The following is a 19,090-nucleotide window of genomic DNA, read 5'->3' on the forward strand; positions in this document are numbered from 1 at the left end:
GGGACCTGGGGGAAAAGCTGGCCGGGGGGGAAAGGGGGGTTACAGACAGGATGGGATGGGGCTCATCCCGTGCTGCCATCACTGGGGGTTTGGGCTCGGAGCTGTCGGAGTCCTCGGGGAGGGGCAGCCCTGTAAATCCTCCCTGGGCGATGCTCGTTCCCCGTGGCTGCTGCTCCACGCTGCTGCTGCTGCTGCTCCATCCTTCTGCAGCCTCTTCGTGGCCAAAATCGGTGCCAAAGCTTCCCCCGGGAGCTCCGGGGCTGCAGTGCCCGGCCAGGGCCCCCCGAAGCGGGCAGGGGGTGCCAGGTGATGCCGGGCAGGGGGTGCCAGGTGATGCGCAGGGGGTGCCAGGTGATGCCCTCTCCTCATCCGCTTCAGTCTCAGCAGCACTTTGCTGCTCTGACCTCGCATCCGCTCCCAAAAATGGGAGGGAGAAAAAATATTGCCCTTCCCAGGGGGTGCCCCCTGTGCCAGAGGATGAGCTCCCTGATCCAGAGGGAAACAGGCAAAACCTTGCAGGAGCCCGAAAAGCAAAAAAAAACCCCCAAATCGCGGAGAAAGCAAAAGAAAAACCCCAAACCGTGGAGATTTCTGCGAGAGCACAACCTGCCTTGGCCTCAGCCCAGCTCTCAGCACCTCCAGCGAGGCCCCAGCCGTGGGGTCGTGCCGAGGTTGGCACCCGCTCCGTGCCAGGCAAACCCAGCTGGTGCCACCCCAGGAACGCTGGGGCACCCCAAAAAAAACCCCTGAGGTGTTTTTCATGCCCGGCGCCCTGCGAGGAAGAAGGGAAGCAGGGCTGGGCAGGGCAGTACTCACCACGGAGGCGAGAGCTCCTTTCCTCTGGGACCGAGCCCCGGAGCCCTGGGTATAAATACCGGCGAGCCCGAGGAACCTCAGAGGCGGATCCGCTCTAAACAAAGACCCTAAATAGGCTCAGTGATGGTGTGTTGGCCATATGGCCATATAAGGTGTTTTATTTCATTAAATTGACCTCGGGCCGGTGGTAGGACCCGGCCCGGTTAATTATTGTAGGAAAATGTATGGTAGGGATGCTTGGGAGCATCAGCCCCGTCGGGATCCGTTCCTTTTATGCTGCGCTGCGATAAACAAGCGAGACACAAGTCCTTATAAGCGACGGGCTGGGAAAAAGGAGCTGGAAGCGCCTCCGGGTCCTGGGGAGCGCCGGAGAAGCCCCAGCGGGCTGGGGGCGGCTGTGGGGGCTCCGCCGCGGGGACACCCCCGGGCCGGGCCGGCCATCGGAGCTGCCGGAGCCGCCCCGGCTCCTCCCGGCCTCGCTTCCCCCCCGGCCCCGGCGCTCCTGGGATGCCTCTCCCCGTGGTTTTCTCTCTCTCCGCCCCCATTTTTGGGCTTTTGCTGTCCCAAAGCCCCAAATCCTCGGCCTGAGCCAGCCCAGGGGTTGTGGGTCCGAGTGCCAAGCCTGGTTCTGGTCCCCCCCGGGGGGGATCAGCTCAGAGCCCCCCAGGGACACGGTGGGAGCTGCCCCGAGCCCGGGCACAGCCCGAGGGGGCCGGGGCCACCCCCAGCCCGGGCAGAGCCCAACCAGAGGCTCCCAACTCCCGGCTGCCTTTTTAAGGACAACGGGCCCTCAGCAGGGAGCGCCCGGGGGAGGCGGCAGGGGTGCCCCCGAGCCACCCCCCGAGCCAGAGAGGGCTCCAGGGAAACTGAGGCACGGCGGGCCCGGGCTGGTCCTGAGCTGTGCCCGGGGCAGGGACAGCCCAGCCCTGGAGCAGTGACCAGGAGCTGTCACCACAGGCAGGGACACAAAGTCCTGGTGTCCCCGCCATGGTTCCAGAGGGAGGGAATGGGCCCTGGGCTGTCACCCAAGGGCCAGGACAGTGTCCCCACCATCACCAGTCCATCCACAGCCCAGTGTCCCCAAAGGATGGCTCTGCCAGGTCCCTTTCCCCGTGGAGCAGCTCGCAGGGGCTGGATGTGTCCCCTGGCCCTGTCCCTGGTGTCCCCACGCCCCCAGCCCCAGGTGCTGCTGTCACCTCACACCCACCAAACACGAGGTCACGAGGGGAGCGGCTGCCATAAGGTGTAAAAAACCCTTTCAAATGAATTAAACCCCAAACCCAGCAGAGTGGGGAGGGCACAGGGGACATGGAGGCAGCACCGTGTGGAGGGAGCCGGCGGCAGGACCCCACTCCAACCCCGGCAGGGGCACATCCCGAACGCCACGGACACCCCCCAGCCCCCCTGGGCACCCCCAGACTCATCCCTGGGGCTGGGGCTGGCTCAGCTCCGGGCTGCTCCATACACGGGGGGATCCCGGAGCATCCCCGAGCCCGGGGGATCCCGGAGCATCGCCGAGCCCGGGGGGGCATCCCGCGGGCCCCGGGATCCCGGAGCATCCCCGAGCCCGGGGGGATCCCGGAGCATCCCGGGCCGGCCGGGGCTGCAGCGGGGCCGGCGGCAGCGCAGCCCCGAGCGGAGCCGGGCGCAGCCTAAAAAGGAAAGGTTTGGCCCCCGCAGCCAATCCCGCGGGCCCGGGATGCTCGCAGGAACGCCCGGCATCCCCCGGCACGGGACAGGCACCGGCCCCGCCGCCTTCCCAAAGCCCCGGGCCCGGCACCGCCCGCGGGGGGAATGCTGGAGCCTGGAAGCTCCGGGGATGCTGCTGAGGAAGGGCAAAAGGCGTGAAAAGAGAGATCTGGACGCGTTCCCTGTGCTGAGGCGGAGATAAGCAGCGCCCATCGCTCCCTGCCCGCGGGATCCCCCAGAACACACAGCCAACAAATCGCTCCCCAGCCTCGGCTATCGCCGGGCTGAGCTCCTCCCAGCCCCATCCCAGGTTTGGGTGCGGTTAAGGTGTGACAGCCACATCTGGCACAGCTGCACAGCCAGGCTGGGCAGCAGGGCCTGGATAGGGACGCTCACTGCCACGCACAAAGTGAGGATTCAGGGAGCTGGGGTGAAAAAATGGGATGAAAAAGGTGAGAATTCAGGGAACAGGGCCGGGAGCAGCGCTGGGAGTGAGGTGGCCGCAGACCACGACCCGAGGAACTCCCAGCTCCAAGGAACGTGGAAAATTCCCTGGGAAGGTTTATCAGTCACTGGGACAGCACAAAAGTGGTGATGTGCCGGCAGCTGACACCTGGGAGGTGCAGCTGGGATAAATCCCCCCGGCTCTGAAGGAATTGCTGCTTTGCAGGATGTGATTTTCCACTCGGCGTCCCCGCATTGCTGCTCCGGGGGAGCCCTCGGGGTGAGGAGCTGTGGGATGCACACCACGGAATCTGCACCCCCTCCCGAGCACGGCTTCAATTAATTAGGGCTGGAAACGAGTTCCCGGAGATGCCCCAAAGGCTCCTCCCTCCCCTCCCAGCGCCGGGCCAGCCTGCTCCCAAAAGGGGCTGGGGAAAAGCTGCAGCAGCGCTGTCACGCGAAGGCGGCAAACGCAAAGGGAAGGATCCCCCCGGGGCACACCCCACCCCAGCGAGAGCTGCGGGACAAGGAGGGGAAAACCCAGCCCGGCTAATCCCATCCGTGTGTGCCAGACACAAAGGCACGCAGGGGGTGCTCGCAGGGCAGGTGGGAGGGCGGCTCCAGCCCCTTCCCCATGTGCCGACCATCCCACCCTGCTGGGGACAACAGCACGCGTGGCACAGCTGCCTGGCACCTCGCAACGATTCCCTCCCCTCTGGAATTCTGCTGCTTCCCTCTCTCTCTGCCACCCTGGAACGATTCCCTCCCCTTTGCCGCCTTGGAATGATTCTGTCCTCTCCACCACCCTGCAATGATTCCCTCCCTCTCTGCCATCCTGGAATTCTGCTGCTTCCCTCCCCTCTGCCACCCTGCAATGATTCCCTCCCCTCTGCCATCCTGGAATTCTGCTGCTTCCCCCTCCCCTTTGCCACCTTGGAATGGTTCCCTTCCCTCTGGAATTCTGCTGCTTCCCTCCCCTCTGCCACCCTGCAATGATTCCCTCCCCATCTCTCCCACTCCGGAATTCTGCTGTTCCCTCCCCCCGAGGGCCAGCCAGGACAATCTGGGCTTGGCACCGACCAAAGCCCCTCCAGGAGGGTCCTGCACAAGCGCTGAGCTCGGCTTTGGCCAGGCCCGGCTTCCTAAGCCAGGCTTTGTGCTGCCCTGGGGTGTGCACAGGGCACCGGGAGCTGGGAGCAGGGAAGGGCCAAAGCTGCTGGAATTCTGTCTTGGAACGGGACGGGAATGGTAAAAGCTGCTGGAAATCCCATCCTGGAGTGGGATGGAAGTGATCAAAGCTGCTGGAATTCCATCTTGGAGTGGGATGGAAGTGATCAAAGCTGCTGGAATTCTATCTTAGAGTGGGATGGGAGCAGTAAAAGCTGCTGGAATTCCGTCCTGCAGTGGGACTGGGGTGGTCAAAGCTGTTGGAAATCCCACTTTGGAGTGAGATTGGGGTGGTCAAAGCTGCTGGAATCCCATCTTGGAACGGGACAGAAGAGGTCAAACTGCTGGAATTCCACCTTGGAGTGGGATGGGGTGGTCAAAGCTGCTGGAAATCCCATCCTGCAGTGGTGGTGGCAGCCAGACCGAGCTCCTCCATGGTAACACCAGGCCAGGAAAGGGATGAGTGCCCAGACATCCCTAAACACTGCTGGGGTGCAAGCAGGGCCACATCCAGGGGTTTCCAGCCCCGAGATGCTGACAGAGGGATGGCCCTCTCCCCTCCCCAGGCAGACACACAGGTACCCACCAGCAGCACTGAGCTGGTGAGGGGCTCAGAAGGGTCAGCAAGGTTTGGGTTCAAACCATAGGAAAGCTTTATCTGCTCCTGGGAGCTCCTCCAGCAGCCCAGAACGAGGGACAGAACAGGGCAGGGCTTGAAGAGGGCAAGTCCCAAAAGCACTTGGAGAGGTTTCCACGCCTCAGGGCTGCAGCAAGTGACCAAGAACCTCCCCAGAGGCCGTGGGTTAGAGTTAAACAACTGCTTTAGTGTTGGCTTCTGTCTCTGAGCTCCCGGCTGGCCTCTCCCACCCCTGGAGCCCCACGGCAGGCACTGAGGGCCCAGGGGCTCCCGGGGGTGAGACTGCACCGTGGGCAGGCAGGCAGGGATCACAGCATGGCGGGAATCATCTGCTACAGGAGAGGAAAAGAGTCCCTAGCAGGGCCTAAGGGGAGGCGGGCGGCTCCCGAGAGGGGACAAGGCGAGGGGATTATCGCAGATCCAGCAGCACCACGTCCCTCTCCACCACTGACACGTGGCTGCAGGTCTGCAAGAGAGGACAGCGGGGGACAGGGCTTACTCAGGTGTTCCCATCTCCTGTGCTGACCCAGAACAGCCCCTGGATCCTTGGATCATCCCAACTGCTGGCCCTGCCTGGAGCCACACAGGGATCATGGCAGGCCCCAGACACAAATCCCCCACCCCACACAGCCCTGGGCTGCTGCCTGGCCCTGCTCCTGCAGCTCTGCAGCACTTCCAGCACCTGCAGGACCTCGGGAGGCTCCTGCACCCCCTCTCTGGGGACTGCAGAGCAGCCCCTGCCAGGGTGAACCTGCCTGTCCCAGCCCAGCAGCTCAGGGTGGATTCACCCCCAGCACAGCCAGCCCCTCTCCAGAGCCCCCAGGGCACTCACTGTGAACAGAGGGGGGTCTTTGGGGTGTGGGTGGAACCCCTGCTGCCTGCAGGATGAGATCTCCTCCAGGCCATGCTCTGTCAGCCTGAAGAACCCTGTCCTGCAGCAAGAACAGCAGCGATGCAGCTGCAGCCCCTGCAGGCCCATCCCACCCCATCCCATCCCATCCCATGGATCCCATCCCACCCCATCCCATCCCATCCCATCCCATCCATCCCATCCCATCCCAGCCCATGGATCCCATCCCATCCCATCCCAGCCCATGGATCCCATCCCATCCCATCCCATCCCATCCCATCCCATCCCATCCCATCCCATCCCATCCCATCCCATCCCATGCCATCCCATGCCATCCCATGCCATCCCATCCCATCCCATGGATCCCAACCCACATTCCTGGAGCCCCACACCCCCTCCTGGCACCCCAGACTCACTCCTGGTACTTGGGGGAGCACACGATGGCGATGGACTCCGGCAGCATCATCTGGTAGGAGCAGTGGGTGTGCAGGTCCACGCTGGACAGGAAGGCAGTCTGGGTGGGGTGGGTCTGCACAGGGACAGGGGACAGCCCTGAGAGCCTGGGACAGCTCTGGGGCAGCAGCACTGCCGTGCCCAAGGCCTCAGGCAGCTGCTGCTTCCCAGAGATTGAAACGTCAGCTTCGTGTCTGAGATGCCAATTCCAGAGAATCCCAGAGTGGGTTGGGTTGGGTTGGGAGGGAGCTCAAAGCCCACCCAGGGCCACCCCTGCCATGGGGGGACACCTGCCACTGCCCCAGGGGGCTCCAGCCTGGCCTGGGGCACTGCCAGGGCTCCAGGGCAGCCACAGCTGCTCTGGGCACCTGTGCCAGGGCTGCCCACCCTCCCAGGGAAGAGTTTTTTCCCAATATTTCATCTAAATCTTTCCCCCTTCCTCACAGGGAAGTTTCCCCAGTATCTCATCTAAACCTTTTTCTCCTTCCTCAAATAAGAGTTTCTTCCCAGTATCTCATCTAAACCTCCTTCCTCACAGGGAAGTGTTTCTTCCCAGTATTTCATCTAAACTTCTCTTCCCTCCTCACAGGGAAGAGTTTTTTCCCCAATATTTCATCTAAATCTTTCCCCCTTCCTCACAGGGAAGAGTTTCCCAAATATCTCATCTGAACCTCTCCTTCCTCACAGGGAAGAGTTTCCCTCAATATCTCATCTAACCCTCCTTCCTCACAGGAAAGAATTTCCCCAATATCTCATCTAAACTTCTCCTCCTTCCTCACAGGGAAGAGTTTCTTAGTATCTCATCTGAACCTCCTCACATTTAGTTATTTCCCCAAGGGCTTGATGCTTTAGAAGAGACCCCAAATTACCCAGGCCTGGATTTCCCCAGCAGAGCAGTGAACGAGGCTGTAGCAGAGAGAAGCAGAGGCTGCTGCCCATCCCCTGCCATCCCCTCCTGCTCCAGCAGCCCTTCCCCTGGGGCTGGGGGCCAGGGCAAGGAGACTCACGTGGATCCAGCCCAGGGTGACGAGGCCATGCTGGTCCTGGATGACAAAGAGCTCCTCCTCGCTCTCCGTGGTGCACGAGTCGGGGCCCCCCAGCTGCTTGGGGACGATGACGTGCGTGACGGTGAACTCGTTCCTCATCTGCAAGGCAGGGCCACCAGGGGCAGCTGGGACACCCAGAGCACACCCCGGGCACCTCAGCACCTTCCTGAGCCTTGGCACAAGCCCAGGCATGGTGGTTTTCTCCTTGAGTTAGGTCTTATGAGCTCGGAGAGAACTTATTCCACCTGAGACAGCTCAGCTACTCTGAATGGCATCAAATTAGCAGGATGGCTTCTGAGGCAGTGTTGGAAATAGAAAAGGTTTTAATAAAAGGCAAAATAGCAAAGTTCTTACCAAGAAAAACTGAGCTAAGAGGTTTTTGCTCCTGCTAAAACACCCCACTAAAGGGATTATTCCCTTTGTTCTCTTCTTTTTCTAGTGAATTACCCAGGCCAGGCCTTTTGGCCTCTGCCCAATCAGGCAGCCCCAGGTTTAAAGTGAAGTCTCAAAGGTCTTACGGAGGTGTCTTTTTTACCAAATTGAGGAGAAAAACTGCTGGGCTTTTTGCCTTTTGAAGGAGACAAAGGATAATTTGGTTACTCCATCAACAGAGGGCAAAGTCCCACACATGGGTGCATCCACCACCCACCTGCAGGGGCAGCTCCAAGGAGTTGCAGGATTTTTCCAAAGGAGTTCAAGGATCTTTCCAAAGGAGTTGAGGGATTTTTTCTAAAGGAGTTGTGGGATTTTTTCTAAAGGAGTTGCAAGATTTTTCTAAAAGAGTTGCAGGATTTTTCTAAAGGAGTTGCAGGATTTTTTCAAAGGAGTTGCAGGATTTTTCCAAAGGAGTTCTAGGATTTTTCTAAAGGAGTTCCAAGATTTTTTCCAAAGGAGTTGCAGGATTTTTTGCAAAGGAGTTGTAGGATTTTTTCAAAGGAATTACAAGATTTTTTCTAAAGGAGTTACAGGATTTTTCCAAAGGAGTTCTAGGATTTTTCTAAAGGAGTTCCAAGATTTTTTCCAAAGGAGTTACAGGATTTTTCCAAAGGAGTTCTAGGATTTTTCTAAAGGAGTTCCAAGATTTTTTCTAAAGGAGTTACAGGATTTTTTCAAAGGAGTTCTAGGATTTCTCCAAAGGAGTTGCAGGATTTTTTCAAAGGAGTTCTAGGATTTCTCCAAAGGAGTTGCAGGATTTTTCTAAAGGAGTTGCAGGATTTTTTCCCTGTTTCACTCTCCCTGCTGTGCAGAGCACCCCCAGGAGCTCAGAGAAGCCCTGGACACCCCCCAGACCCAGCTCTCCACTGCAAAGGGGCCGATGCCTCATCCCTGAAGCATCCCCAGAGCCTGGAAGCAGCTGGGCTGCAGGAAGTTGCTCCATCAAACAATTCCATTCCAAAGCAAACTCCTGGGAGTGGCTCAGGGCAGAGCTGCCAAAACCTGGGCACACAAAGTCTGGGGGGGAACAAAGGCTGAGGGCACCAGCTGGGACACCCAAAGGACAAGGAATGCCACCAGTGGGACAGAGGAAGCTGAATGGGGACTCAGGGTGGGCAAACCCTAACCCAAAAATGAGCAAAGGGAGAGGCACATCATCCCCAAACACTCACATGGAGGCCTGACACCACTGAAGAATCCAGGACAAAATTCAGGCTCCTGTGACAAGCAGCCCCTTGTGCCACTTTTGGACAAGGAATGTCACCAATAGGAGAGAGGAAGCTGAATGGGGACTCAGGATGGGCAAACCCTAACCCAGAAATGAGCAAAGGGAGAGGCACATCATCCCCAAACGCTCACATGGAAGCCTGACACCCCACTGAAGAATCCAGGACAAAATTCAGGCTCCTGTGACAAGCAGCCCCTTGTGCCACTTTTGGACAAGGAATGCCACCAGTGGGACGGAGGAAGCTGAATGGGGACTCAGGATGGGGAAACCTTAACCCCAAAATGAGCAAAGGGAGAGGCACATCATCCCCAACGTTCACTTTGAAGCCTGACACCTCACTGAAGAATCCAGGACAAAATTCAGGCTCCTGTGACAAGCAGCCCCTTGTGCCACTTTTGGACAAGGAATGTCACCAATAGGAGAGAAGAAGCTGAATGGGGACTCAGGGTGGGCAAACCCTAACCCAGAAATGAGCAAAGGGAGAGGCACATCATCCCCAAACGTTCACATGGAAGCCTGACACCTCACTGAAGAATCCAGGACAAAATTCAGGCTCCTTGAGCTGTGACACTGTGACAAGCAGCCCCTTGTGGCACTTTTGGGGTGTCCATGGGGCTGTTGTTGGGGTCCCCACGGGGGCTGTGTCCTTACCAGCTTCCCACAGAGGATCCCACAGGTCTCCACGCCCCGCACCGTGTTGGCATCAGCCAGCTGCAGGAACTTGTGGCACAGCTCCCTGGGGACAATGACCTGGCGGAGGACATCCACTGCTGCACCTGGGGAGGGCAGGGAGCACAGTGAGCACGGCCAGGGGGAGCTCCCTCGGGGCAGGATCTGCAGGGATGACACCGGGAAAATCCACCTGGGCAGGTAAAGTCACCTGGCAGGGGTGAGCCCAGGGAATTGTGTCACTGTGACACCCGCACCAGCTCACCCAGAGCAGGGGAAGGGATGGAGAGGGGCAGGATCCTCTGGCAGGGGGGCAAAAGGAGTGTTTTGTTACTGAAAATGAAACCACACACCCTCGGGAAATGTTATTTAAAGCAGGATGTGTCAGAATCAGTGGACGTGTCTGGATCAGTATTTTGGAAGCACACTGAGTGGGATTTGGTCAGGAGGAGGGTTCAGGCAGGAGCTAAACCCCATCTCCAGCAGGGTCTAGGATCAAGGAAAGGCAGACAGGCTGGAAGAGCAGGGAGGACAACACCCAGTGACCCAGGAGAGCAGAGCCCCACCATCAGGAGATTCCAAGAGCTTCCCAGAGAAGCCCCCAGAGGTTCTCCAGAGAAGCTGGCAGCGTTTGGCTGAGCCCCAGCAGGGAGAAGGGCTGCTCCAAGAGGTACTAACTGTTCTCTGGGCTCCCCAAAGCACTGGGCTTCAGAGATCTGTCCACAACAGGAGGTTTGGAGGGCACAGTCCCCGCTGATGGACTTGCTGGGTGAACTGGAGAGGCTGGAACCTTTGGGATTAAATCTGTTGGGGGCTTTTCCACGCCAGGGATGAGGGGTCCATCCACAGACTGTGGCTCTGGCTTCCCAAACTCCTGCACGATCCTCAGGCGCTCCTTCTCCAGCTCCTGCTGCCGGATCATCTCCTCGAAGGCGTGGAACTGCTCCTGCTCTGCCTGCTGCTGCTTCATCAGGGCCACACGAGTCTTCTCCTCCTCCAGCTGCTGCTGCAAGGCCAGAGGGAGTGCAAGTGTGCAAGTTACTCCTCCTGCTGCTGCTGCAAGAGGAACACACCCAGGGACAGCAGCAGAGAGGGGGACACCAGCCCAGAGCAGCCATTCCCAGGTTATTCCTAAAGGACACCAGCAAACAGCGTTTTGTGCAAGGGAATTTCAGCTTGCAGGGCACAGATCCAGAGCCAGCTGCACCAAGGGCAGGAAAGCCACTGCTTTACCCTCCCTGTTCCATGGAATTACAACCCCAGGTTCATTTCCCTCTATGCTCTAAAGTCCAGAGCCAAACTGACTGCGTTGCCCACACAGATCCAGGGGTTGTGGTGGAATTACAACCCCCACACCCTTCCCCTTTTAAAACTGAATTTTTGCTTCTAATTTCTCATCACGCGGTGCTTTCCTTTTCGTGGGGCAGAGAGAACACACCAAGCACACAGCCCCAGCTCAGGCAGAGCCAGGGCCACCTCTGCCAGAGCCACCTGCAGCGACATTGGGGCCACCCAGCCTGGCCATTCCCCCGCACCCAGGGAGCCCTGCAAGGCTGAGGGGCTCCAGGGAGCACAGCCTGCACTCTCTGCTGTCACTCACCTCCTGCTCCTTGTACTTAGCATAGTCCTGGGCGTACCTCTTTAGCAGCTCCTCCTTGAGCTCTTCGGCCTTGGGAAAGGCCACTTCCTTCAGTTGCTGGGGGAGGAAACTCAGCATCAGCCTGGGGCAGCCCCAAGGCAAGGAAAAACAAAACCTGAGCAGCTGGAGAGCCCAAAAAGCAGCACCAAAATCACTGAGCAACAGCTGGGGCAGTGCTGTCCTTTCCTCTTCTGTCAGCGCTGGGCAGAGCAGCTGCAGCTTCTGGAGGCTGGGAGGGACCTCCAAGGATTCCCTTGGAGAAAAGAAAGTCACCAGCCACCACTCCTGGCCTTTGAAAAGCAGGGAGTTGAACAGGGAAGGAAGGACACCCCAACTGGACACCACAGCCAGCCCAGTGCAAGTGCAGTGGGGTGAGAACCCCCCAAAGTGTCACTCAGAGAATCCTGGAGTTGTTCAGGTTGGAAAACACCCCCAAGATCATCCAGTCCAACCATTCCCCCGGCTGTCCACCACTAATCCGTGTCCCCAGGTGTCTTGGAACACTTCCAGGGATGGTGGAAGCTGGTGCCAAGACTGGACAATGCTCTTGGGGAAGAAATTTTCCCAATATGCAGCTTAAACCTCCCCTGGTGCAACATGAGGCTGCTTCCCCATATCCTGTCCCTGTTCCTCGGGAGCAGAGCCTGACCAGGAGTTGTGCAGAGCCAGAAGGACCCCCCTGATCCCCCTTTTCTCCCTCTGAGCCCCTTCCCAGCCCCCTCAGCTGCTCCTGGGCTCCAGCCCCTTCCCCATCTCTGCACACGCTCCCGCCCCTCAATGGATTTCATGGAGTGAGGGGCCCAGACCCGAACCCCTGAGGGCTCAGCACCGCCTGGCCCAGCCAAGGCTTCCCCCATTTGTGTGGCTCACTGATCCCAGAGGCAGGGAAGCCCCAGGCTGATGACCCTGAGCACGTCCCCACTTACTTTGACCGTCTCCCTCTTCTCAGGGATGACGGCGGTTTTGTAGTCGCGGTGCTGCGGCAGCTTCTCGATGAAGAGCCTGCAGGAGGGGACAGGAGCTGCAGGTCAGGACACTCAGCGCTGCTCTGGGGGACCCCGGGGCTCCCTCTGGCTGGCTGCAGGAAGGCTCCATCCCACAACAGCCCCTGGAGCTCTGCACGGCACTCAGATCTCACTCAATCCCAAGGGAGAGCCCTACACACTTCTCCTTGCACCTGGACAAACGTTTCTGTTTGGAAGGGAACCATCCATACATCTCCTTGGAAGGGAACCATTCACCCTGAAGGACACCTGGAGGGCAGGGAAACCCCTGGAGGGAAAAAACCCGGGGGAACCACCCGAGGGAACCATCCATACTCTCTTGGAGGGAACCATCCAAATCCCCGGGGACCATTCCATACACATCTCCTTGGAAGGGAACCATCCATAACCTGCTCTGAAGCACCAAGGGCACGGTGGTGACTCGGGCAGGAGCTGCCCACACCTGGCAGCACCTGGGATTCCAGCCCAGCTGGGACTCAGAGCTCTCTGTCCTTCTGCAAGGAGGGACAGGCAGCGTGAGCAGGAGGGGAAATCAGCTCAGGCCTTGGCAGGGAGAACATGCAGAGGAGCAAAAAGCAAATTCCCAACAGCCCCAGGTGGTGCTGCAGGAGCCTGTGGAGCCTGAGCTCCCCGGGTATTCCAGGGAGAATTGTGGGCTGGCTCTGGGGAGGGAAATCAAGAGTGAGCTCAGCATCCTCCCACTCACTCCCCCTGTCCAGGGACACTTCCAGGGATCCAGGGGCTTCCTGCTCTTATCTCAGGGAAGAATTTCATTTTAACATCCAAACTAAAGCTCTGGTCATCCCCTGTGTTACCCTGGGGAAAGGGAGGGGAAAGGAAGGGAAAAAGGAGGGGAAAAAGGAGGGAAAGGGAAAAAAGGGAAAAGGGAAAAAGGGGAAAAGGGAAAAAGGGAAAAAGGGAAAAAGGGAAAAAGAGAAAAAGGGAGAAAAGAGAAAAAGGAAAAAGAAAAAGGAGGGAAAAAGGAGGGAAAAAGGAGGGAAAAGGGGGAAAAAGGGGAAAAGGGAAAAAGGGAAAAGGGAAAAGGGGAAAAGGGGAAAAGGGGAAGAAGGAGGAAAAGAAAAGGAAAAAGGGAAAAAGGGAAAAAGGGAAAAAGAGAAAAAAAAAAGGGAAAAAGAAAAAAAGAAAAAAAAAGAAAAAGAGAAAAAGGGGAAAAAGGGGAAAAAGGAAAAAGGGGAAAAAAGGGGAAAAAAGGGGAAAAGGGGAAAAAGGGGAAAAAGGGAAAAAGGGAAAAAGGGAAAAAGGGGAAAAGGGGAAAAGGGGAAAAAGGGAAAAAGGGGAAAAAGGGAAAAAGGGGAAAAAGGGGAAAAAGGGAAAAAGGGGAAAAAGGGGAAAAAGGGGAAAAAGGGGAAAAAGGAATAGACAGTGCCACAGAGAGCAGAACAAACCAAGCAAGGCCAAGCAGGGAAAACTCAGGAGTGACAGAAACGCTGCCAACGCTCCGTGTGCGCAGCAAACAAACGCGGCTGCTCCAAGCCCTGCAGGACTTTGTGTCCCCCTGGATGGCCCTGGTGAGGATGCAGCAGCAGCAGCAGCAGAGCCAGGGCACAGCTGGAGCCCTGCAGAGGCCGTGGCTGCCCCCCAGAACCCCAAAGCCAGGCAGGCCCCACTCCCAGCTGGGCTGCGAGGCAGCTCACGGTGCTCAGGAGACACAACAGGGCCCCGAGCCCTGCCAGCAGCTCGGGATCCAAAGGGAAGGGATTAATTAGGCAGGATTAAGAGCAGATGCTGGATGGGAAAAGCAGCAGAGCCAGCTGGGTTTGCACAAGGCAGGAGGAGGAGGAGGAGAGGAGGGCCCAGGCAGGCAGAGGAAGGGCTGGAGCAGCTCCTGGCTCCTGTGGACAGCCCTGCTGGGGCCTGGCAGCACCAGGAGCTCCCACAGCCAGCAGCTGTGGGCTGCTGCAAACCCCTGAGCCCAGCAGAGCAGCAGCTGCACAGCAGCCAGAGCCAGGACTATTTTTAAGCCCAGCTCTGGTGCCCAGGCCAAGCCGGTGGCTCTCGAGGCCCTTGTGAGTCCCTGGAGCTGATCCAAGCAAACTGAGGAGCCCCAAGATTACAGAAAAGTTGGGTCTTGTCCCTTTTTTCCTTCTTATTTGGCTCAAAATTGTGCCTTATTCCTTTTTTCCTTTCTTACTTGGCTCAAAGTTGTGTCTTGTTTCTTTTTCTCCTTCTTATTTGGCTTAAAGCTGCACCTTATTAATTTTTTTTCTTACTCAGCTCAAAATTGTGCCTTATTCCTTTTTTTCTTTTTTACTTTGCTCAAAGTTGTGCCTTATTCCTTTTTTCTTTCTTATTGGGCTTTACCAAACCAGCCCAGTGCTCCTGCCTGGAACCCTTTTGGATCAAGGCAGGGGAAGCTGCTCAGGACCACAGGCAAGGAAAGACTTGCAAGGTGACAAGGCACAGGTTAAAAATCCTGGAGATGGTTCCAGAACCCTGGGATGGGAAGGGAAGGGACCCAAAGCCCACCCAGGGCCACCCCTGCCATGGGGGGACACCTGCCACTGCCCCAGGGAGCTCCAGCCTGGCCTTGGGGATCCATCCCAGCCCTTCCCCACCCTCCCAGGGAGGAACTCCTTCCCAAAATTCCATCTTTGGGCAGCCCAGGGCAGGAGCTCACACTGGTCAGGGCTGCAGAAATCTCACCAGGGCAGGGTTTCCCCAGAATCCCTTCCATTCCATCCCTGGTTTGAAACCGTCCCCCTCAGACTGACACTCCCTGCCTGTGTGAAAATCTCTCTCCCTCCTTTTCAGAACCGCTCTCTGGGCAGCAGAAGGGACCCTCAGGTGTCCCCAGAGCCTCTTCTTCCCCAGGCTGAACCCCCCCAGTGCCAGGAAAGGGAGAGCAGAACAAATCCACGAGGCTCCAGTGCCTCCTCCTGCTCTCTGGTCAGAATCAATCACAATGTTTGGCGATCAGAATGCAGGAAAAAAAAAAATCGAACCCAGAGCTTCAGCTGGAAGGAATGACAGTGGCATTGAGCTCCTATCTTTGGGCAGCCCAGGGCAGGAGCTCACAGTGCAGAAATCCCAGCAGGATGAGGTTTTCCCTGGTGGAAAAGGTTCCCAGCCAGGCTGGGAATGCCAGCAGAATCATTTGAAAGCAGCTGGGGACACAAGCCAGCACCCCTGGCTGCTGCAGTGACCCAGCCTGCAGCTCATTTGTTTAGTTAAAACGCTTCTCCTCCGGCCCCAGCTGCCTGAGGGGCCTGGAACCCTTCCCAAAGCTTTGCTGGGAACCTTTCCCAAAGGTTTTACACTGCCCAGCTCCCTGAGCAGCCTCCTGGCCTCGCCACCATGCCCATAAAAGCTCAGGAAGGGCGAGGCAGGGAGCAAAGCTAATCAGAGAAAAATGTGTTGGGCTCGAGGGGCAGCAGCCCTGCACAGGGGGCACGCAGGGAAAGCGCCCACGGAGATGCCAACGCTGGCTGGGGACAGGGGGCACGGCACAGAGCACAGCAGGGCAAAGCAGGAGGGGCAGATTTGGGAAAACCTACAGGAACAGGACACTGCCCCAGTGGCATCAGAGATTTTATCCTTTTAAACACCCACAGCTGCGTTTGAGGGGGCAGGGAGTTCCTGCACAGCAGAGAGCTCCTCCTTTGGGACCAGGGACCATCTGAGGATTTACTTCCTTTACACCTTTTAATTTTATTCAGTTTTACACCTCAGGGAGCAGAGCACCCCAAAGCCCTGAGGAGCAAATCTCTGAGGGGCAGATCCCTGAGGGGCAGAGCACCCCAAACCCCTGAGGAGCAAATCTCTGAGGAGCAGATTCCTGGCCAGATCCCAGACCCATGGAGCTCTCCCACCTCCCTGAGCCCTCACAACCACCCCAAACTCCACCCCAGTTTGGCACTCCAAACCCCAGAGGAGCAGACCCCAGACCTGTGGGGCTGCCCCACCTCCTCCAAGCCCTCACAACCACCCCAAACCCCTCAGGGGCAGAGCACCCCAAAGCCCTGAGGAGCAGATCCCTGAGGGCAGAGCACCCCAAACTGCTCAGGGAGCAGAGCACCCCAACGTCCTGAGGAGCAGATCCCTGAGGGGCAAACCCCAGACCCGTGGGTCTCCCCTCACAACCACCCCAAAGCCCTGAGGAGCACATCCCTGATGAGCAGACCCCAGCCCCATGGGGCTCCCCCACCTCCCCAAGCCCTCACAACCACCCCAAAGCCCTGAGCAGCAGATCCCTGAGGGCAGAGCACCCCAAATCCCTGAGGGCAGAGCACCCCAAATCCCTGATGGCAGAGCACCCCAAAGCCCTGAGGAGCAGAGCACCCCAAAGCCCTGAGGGGCAGATCCCTGAGGGGCAGAGCACCCCAAAGCCCTGAGGGCAGAGCACCCCAAAGCCCTGAGGGCAGGGCACCCCAAAGCCCTGAGAGCAGATCCCTGAGGGGCAAACCCCAGACCCGTGGGTCTCCCCTCACAACCACCCCAAAGCCCTGAGGGCAGAGCACCCCAAAGCCCTGAGGGGCAGATCCCTCAGGGAGCACACCCCAAAGCCCTGAGGGCAGAGCACCCCAAAGCCCTGAGCAGCAGATCCCTGAGGGCAGAGCACCCCAAAGCCCTGAGCAGCAGATCCCTCAGGGAGCACACCCCAAAGCCCTGAGGGCAGAGCACCCCAAAGCCCTGAGGGGCAGATCCCTCAGGGAGCACACCCCAAAGCCCTGAGGGCAGGGCACCCCAAAGCCCTGAGCAGCAGATCCCTCAGGGAGCACACCCCAGCCCCGTGGGCCCCCCGTGCCCGCTGGCCGTGCCCAGCCGCCCCTGGCACGCGTCCTTACGTGATGTACTTGTGGTAGAGGATGAAGGCGTGCTCCAGGTTGCCCTCCTGGCAGTAGACCGTGGCCATGCGCAGCATCTCCACGCCCGAGCGGAAGTAGCGGCGCGGGGGCACGTCCTGGCTGACCTGCACCACGCTGCCCGCCCGCACCAGCCGCCGCACCCGCTCCTCGGGGGCCAGGCTGGCACCGCCCGCGCCCGGGCCCGGCATGGCTGCGCCGACAGCACGGGGCTGCGGAGAGAGGGAGAGAGAGGGGTCAGAGTGCGGGGAATCGGGGAATCACGGAAATCGCTGGAACACGGAAATCAGGGAAATCATGGAATCATAGAAATCACTGGAACACGGAAATGGGAAATCAGGGAAATCAGGGAATCACGGAAATAAAGGAAACGCTGACACGGAAATCGGCACGAAATAGGAAATAGGAAATAAGAAAGCATAAGGAAAGCAGGAAATACACGGAACAAAATCACGAACACGGAAATCACTGACAGAAATTTGACAGGAAATTGGACAGGAAATCAGGGAAATCAGGACACAGAAATCACTGGAACACGGAATCACTGGAACAGGATCAGAATCACAAACGAAATAGGAACAGAAACCAGGAAACCGGAACAGGAAATCAACACGGAAATCAGGGAAATCAGGGAATCACAGAAATCACTGGAACACTGGAAAAATCACTGGAACACGGAAATCAGGGAAATCAGGGAATCACAGAAATCACTGAAACGCAGAAATCACTGGAACACGGAAATCACTGGAACACGGAAATCGGGAAATTAGGGAATCAGGGAAATCAGGGAATCACAGAAATCACTGACAGGATCTGAACACGAAATGAACATTACGGAAATAGGGAATCAGGAATCACAGAAACCACAGAAATCACTGGAACACGGAAATGCGGACACGGATGGAAATACAGAAATCAGGGAATCACAGAATACGATCGATATCAAGATTGAATGCTGGAACACGGAAATCAGGGAATCATGGAATCGGGGAATCACAGAAATCACAGAAATACAGACGTCATTGGATCGCAGAAATTAGGGAATCACAGAAATCACTGAAACCCAGAAATTAGGGAATCGTGAAATCAGGGAATCACAGAAATCCAGACATCATTGGATCACAGAAATCAGGGAATCACAGAAGTCACTGAAACACAGGAATCAGGGAAATCAGGGAATCAGGGAATCATGGAATCAGGGAATCACTGAAACACAGAAATCACTGGATCTCAGAAATCAGGGAATCATGAATCAGGCAATCATGGAATCAGGGAATCACAGAAATCCAGACATCATTGGATCACAGAAATCAGGGAATCACAGAAGTCACTGAAACACAGGAATCACTGAAACACAGAAATCAGGGAATCATGGAATCATGAATCACAGAATCAGGGAATCACAGGGCTCCAGGATCCTCCCAGAGCCATCCTGACCCCACAGGAGCCATCCCAGATCCTCCCCCCACAACGGGGCACAGGGAGCCCCAAAACGAATCCCCCCGCCCTGAGCAGATCTCAGCACTTCCTATCAGACGCGGCGCTTACAAATTAATTTAGGCTAAAAATTAATTTAGGATTTACAACATGAACCTAAAGCGAAGCTTCCCACAGCCAGGATCCCCCCGTGATAGGATCCTCCTTCCTGAGGTGACCATCCCACGGCCGGAGCGCTCCGGGCCGGGTCTCCCCTGCTCAAGGGAAGGTTCCAGCCCCCGCTGCCCGCGCCGCCATACCGGACCCCGCTGGCCGGAGCCCTCCTGCCGGGGTCTCTCGGGGCAGCTCGGGACGCCCCAGCACCGCGGCCCTGGCGCCTCCAGCGGCCCCCGGTGCTCAGAGGGAACCCCCAGCAGCGGCCGGGCCCCCCCATCCCGCAGGGCCCTCCCCAGCCCGGCCCGGCCCTGACCTGGCGCGGGCGGCCGCCGCTCCCCCTCAGCACTTCCGGGTTCTTCCTCACCGGCCGCAGCCTCGCTCTAGGCAGCCAATCAGAAACCGCCTCAACATCCGGGTACGCAGTACCACTAAACCTACTTCCGCCTGGTTGCGAAGCGGCTTCCGCACCACGTCGCGCGCGATGACGTCACAGCAGTAGCTCTTAAAGGGGCAGCGCCCCTTAAAAGGCCGCGCTCCCCCCAGCCCAAACCCGGCCGTTCTCACCCCAAAACCGCGCCCGACCCCCCCCCCTCACGG

General features: G+C 57.9%; 2 protein-coding genes across 2 annotated transcripts in view; both read right to left on the minus strand.

The window, feature by feature from the left end:
- ACTG2 (actin gamma 2, smooth muscle) overlaps nucleotides 1–966 on the minus strand; it is a 3,870-nt gene extending 2,904 nt beyond the window's left edge. The window contains exons 1-2 of the mRNA XM_030964153.1: nucleotides 817–966; nucleotides 1–17 (exon numbers count right to left, since the gene is read on the minus strand). The exon at nucleotides 1–17 is cut by the window's left edge and continues 153 nt beyond it. The gene's annotated coding sequence lies outside the window, so the exon portion shown is untranslated. The remainder of the gene's footprint in view (nucleotides 18–816) is intronic.
- Nucleotides 967–3,987: 3,021 nt separating this feature from the next.
- STAMBP (STAM binding protein) lies at nucleotides 3,988–18,904 on the minus strand. The gene is given in 11 exon segments (XM_030964150.1): nucleotides 3,988–5,219; nucleotides 5,586–5,685; nucleotides 6,020–6,132; nucleotides 7,064–7,201; nucleotides 9,417–9,541; nucleotides 10,113–10,440; nucleotides 11,035–11,130; nucleotides 12,000–12,075; nucleotides 16,883–17,112; nucleotides 18,807–18,865; nucleotides 18,868–18,904. Coding segments are annotated over 11 exon segments (1,359 nt in total). The 3' UTR covers nucleotides 3,988–5,162.
- Nucleotides 18,905–19,090: the final 186 nt, after the last annotated feature.

This window comes from Camarhynchus parvulus, chromosome 22, assembly GCF_901933205.1.
Source record: "Camarhynchus parvulus chromosome 22, STF_HiC, whole genome shotgun sequence".
In the NCBI taxonomy this organism is placed as follows: Eukaryota; Metazoa; Chordata; class Aves; order Passeriformes; family Thraupidae; genus Camarhynchus; species Camarhynchus parvulus.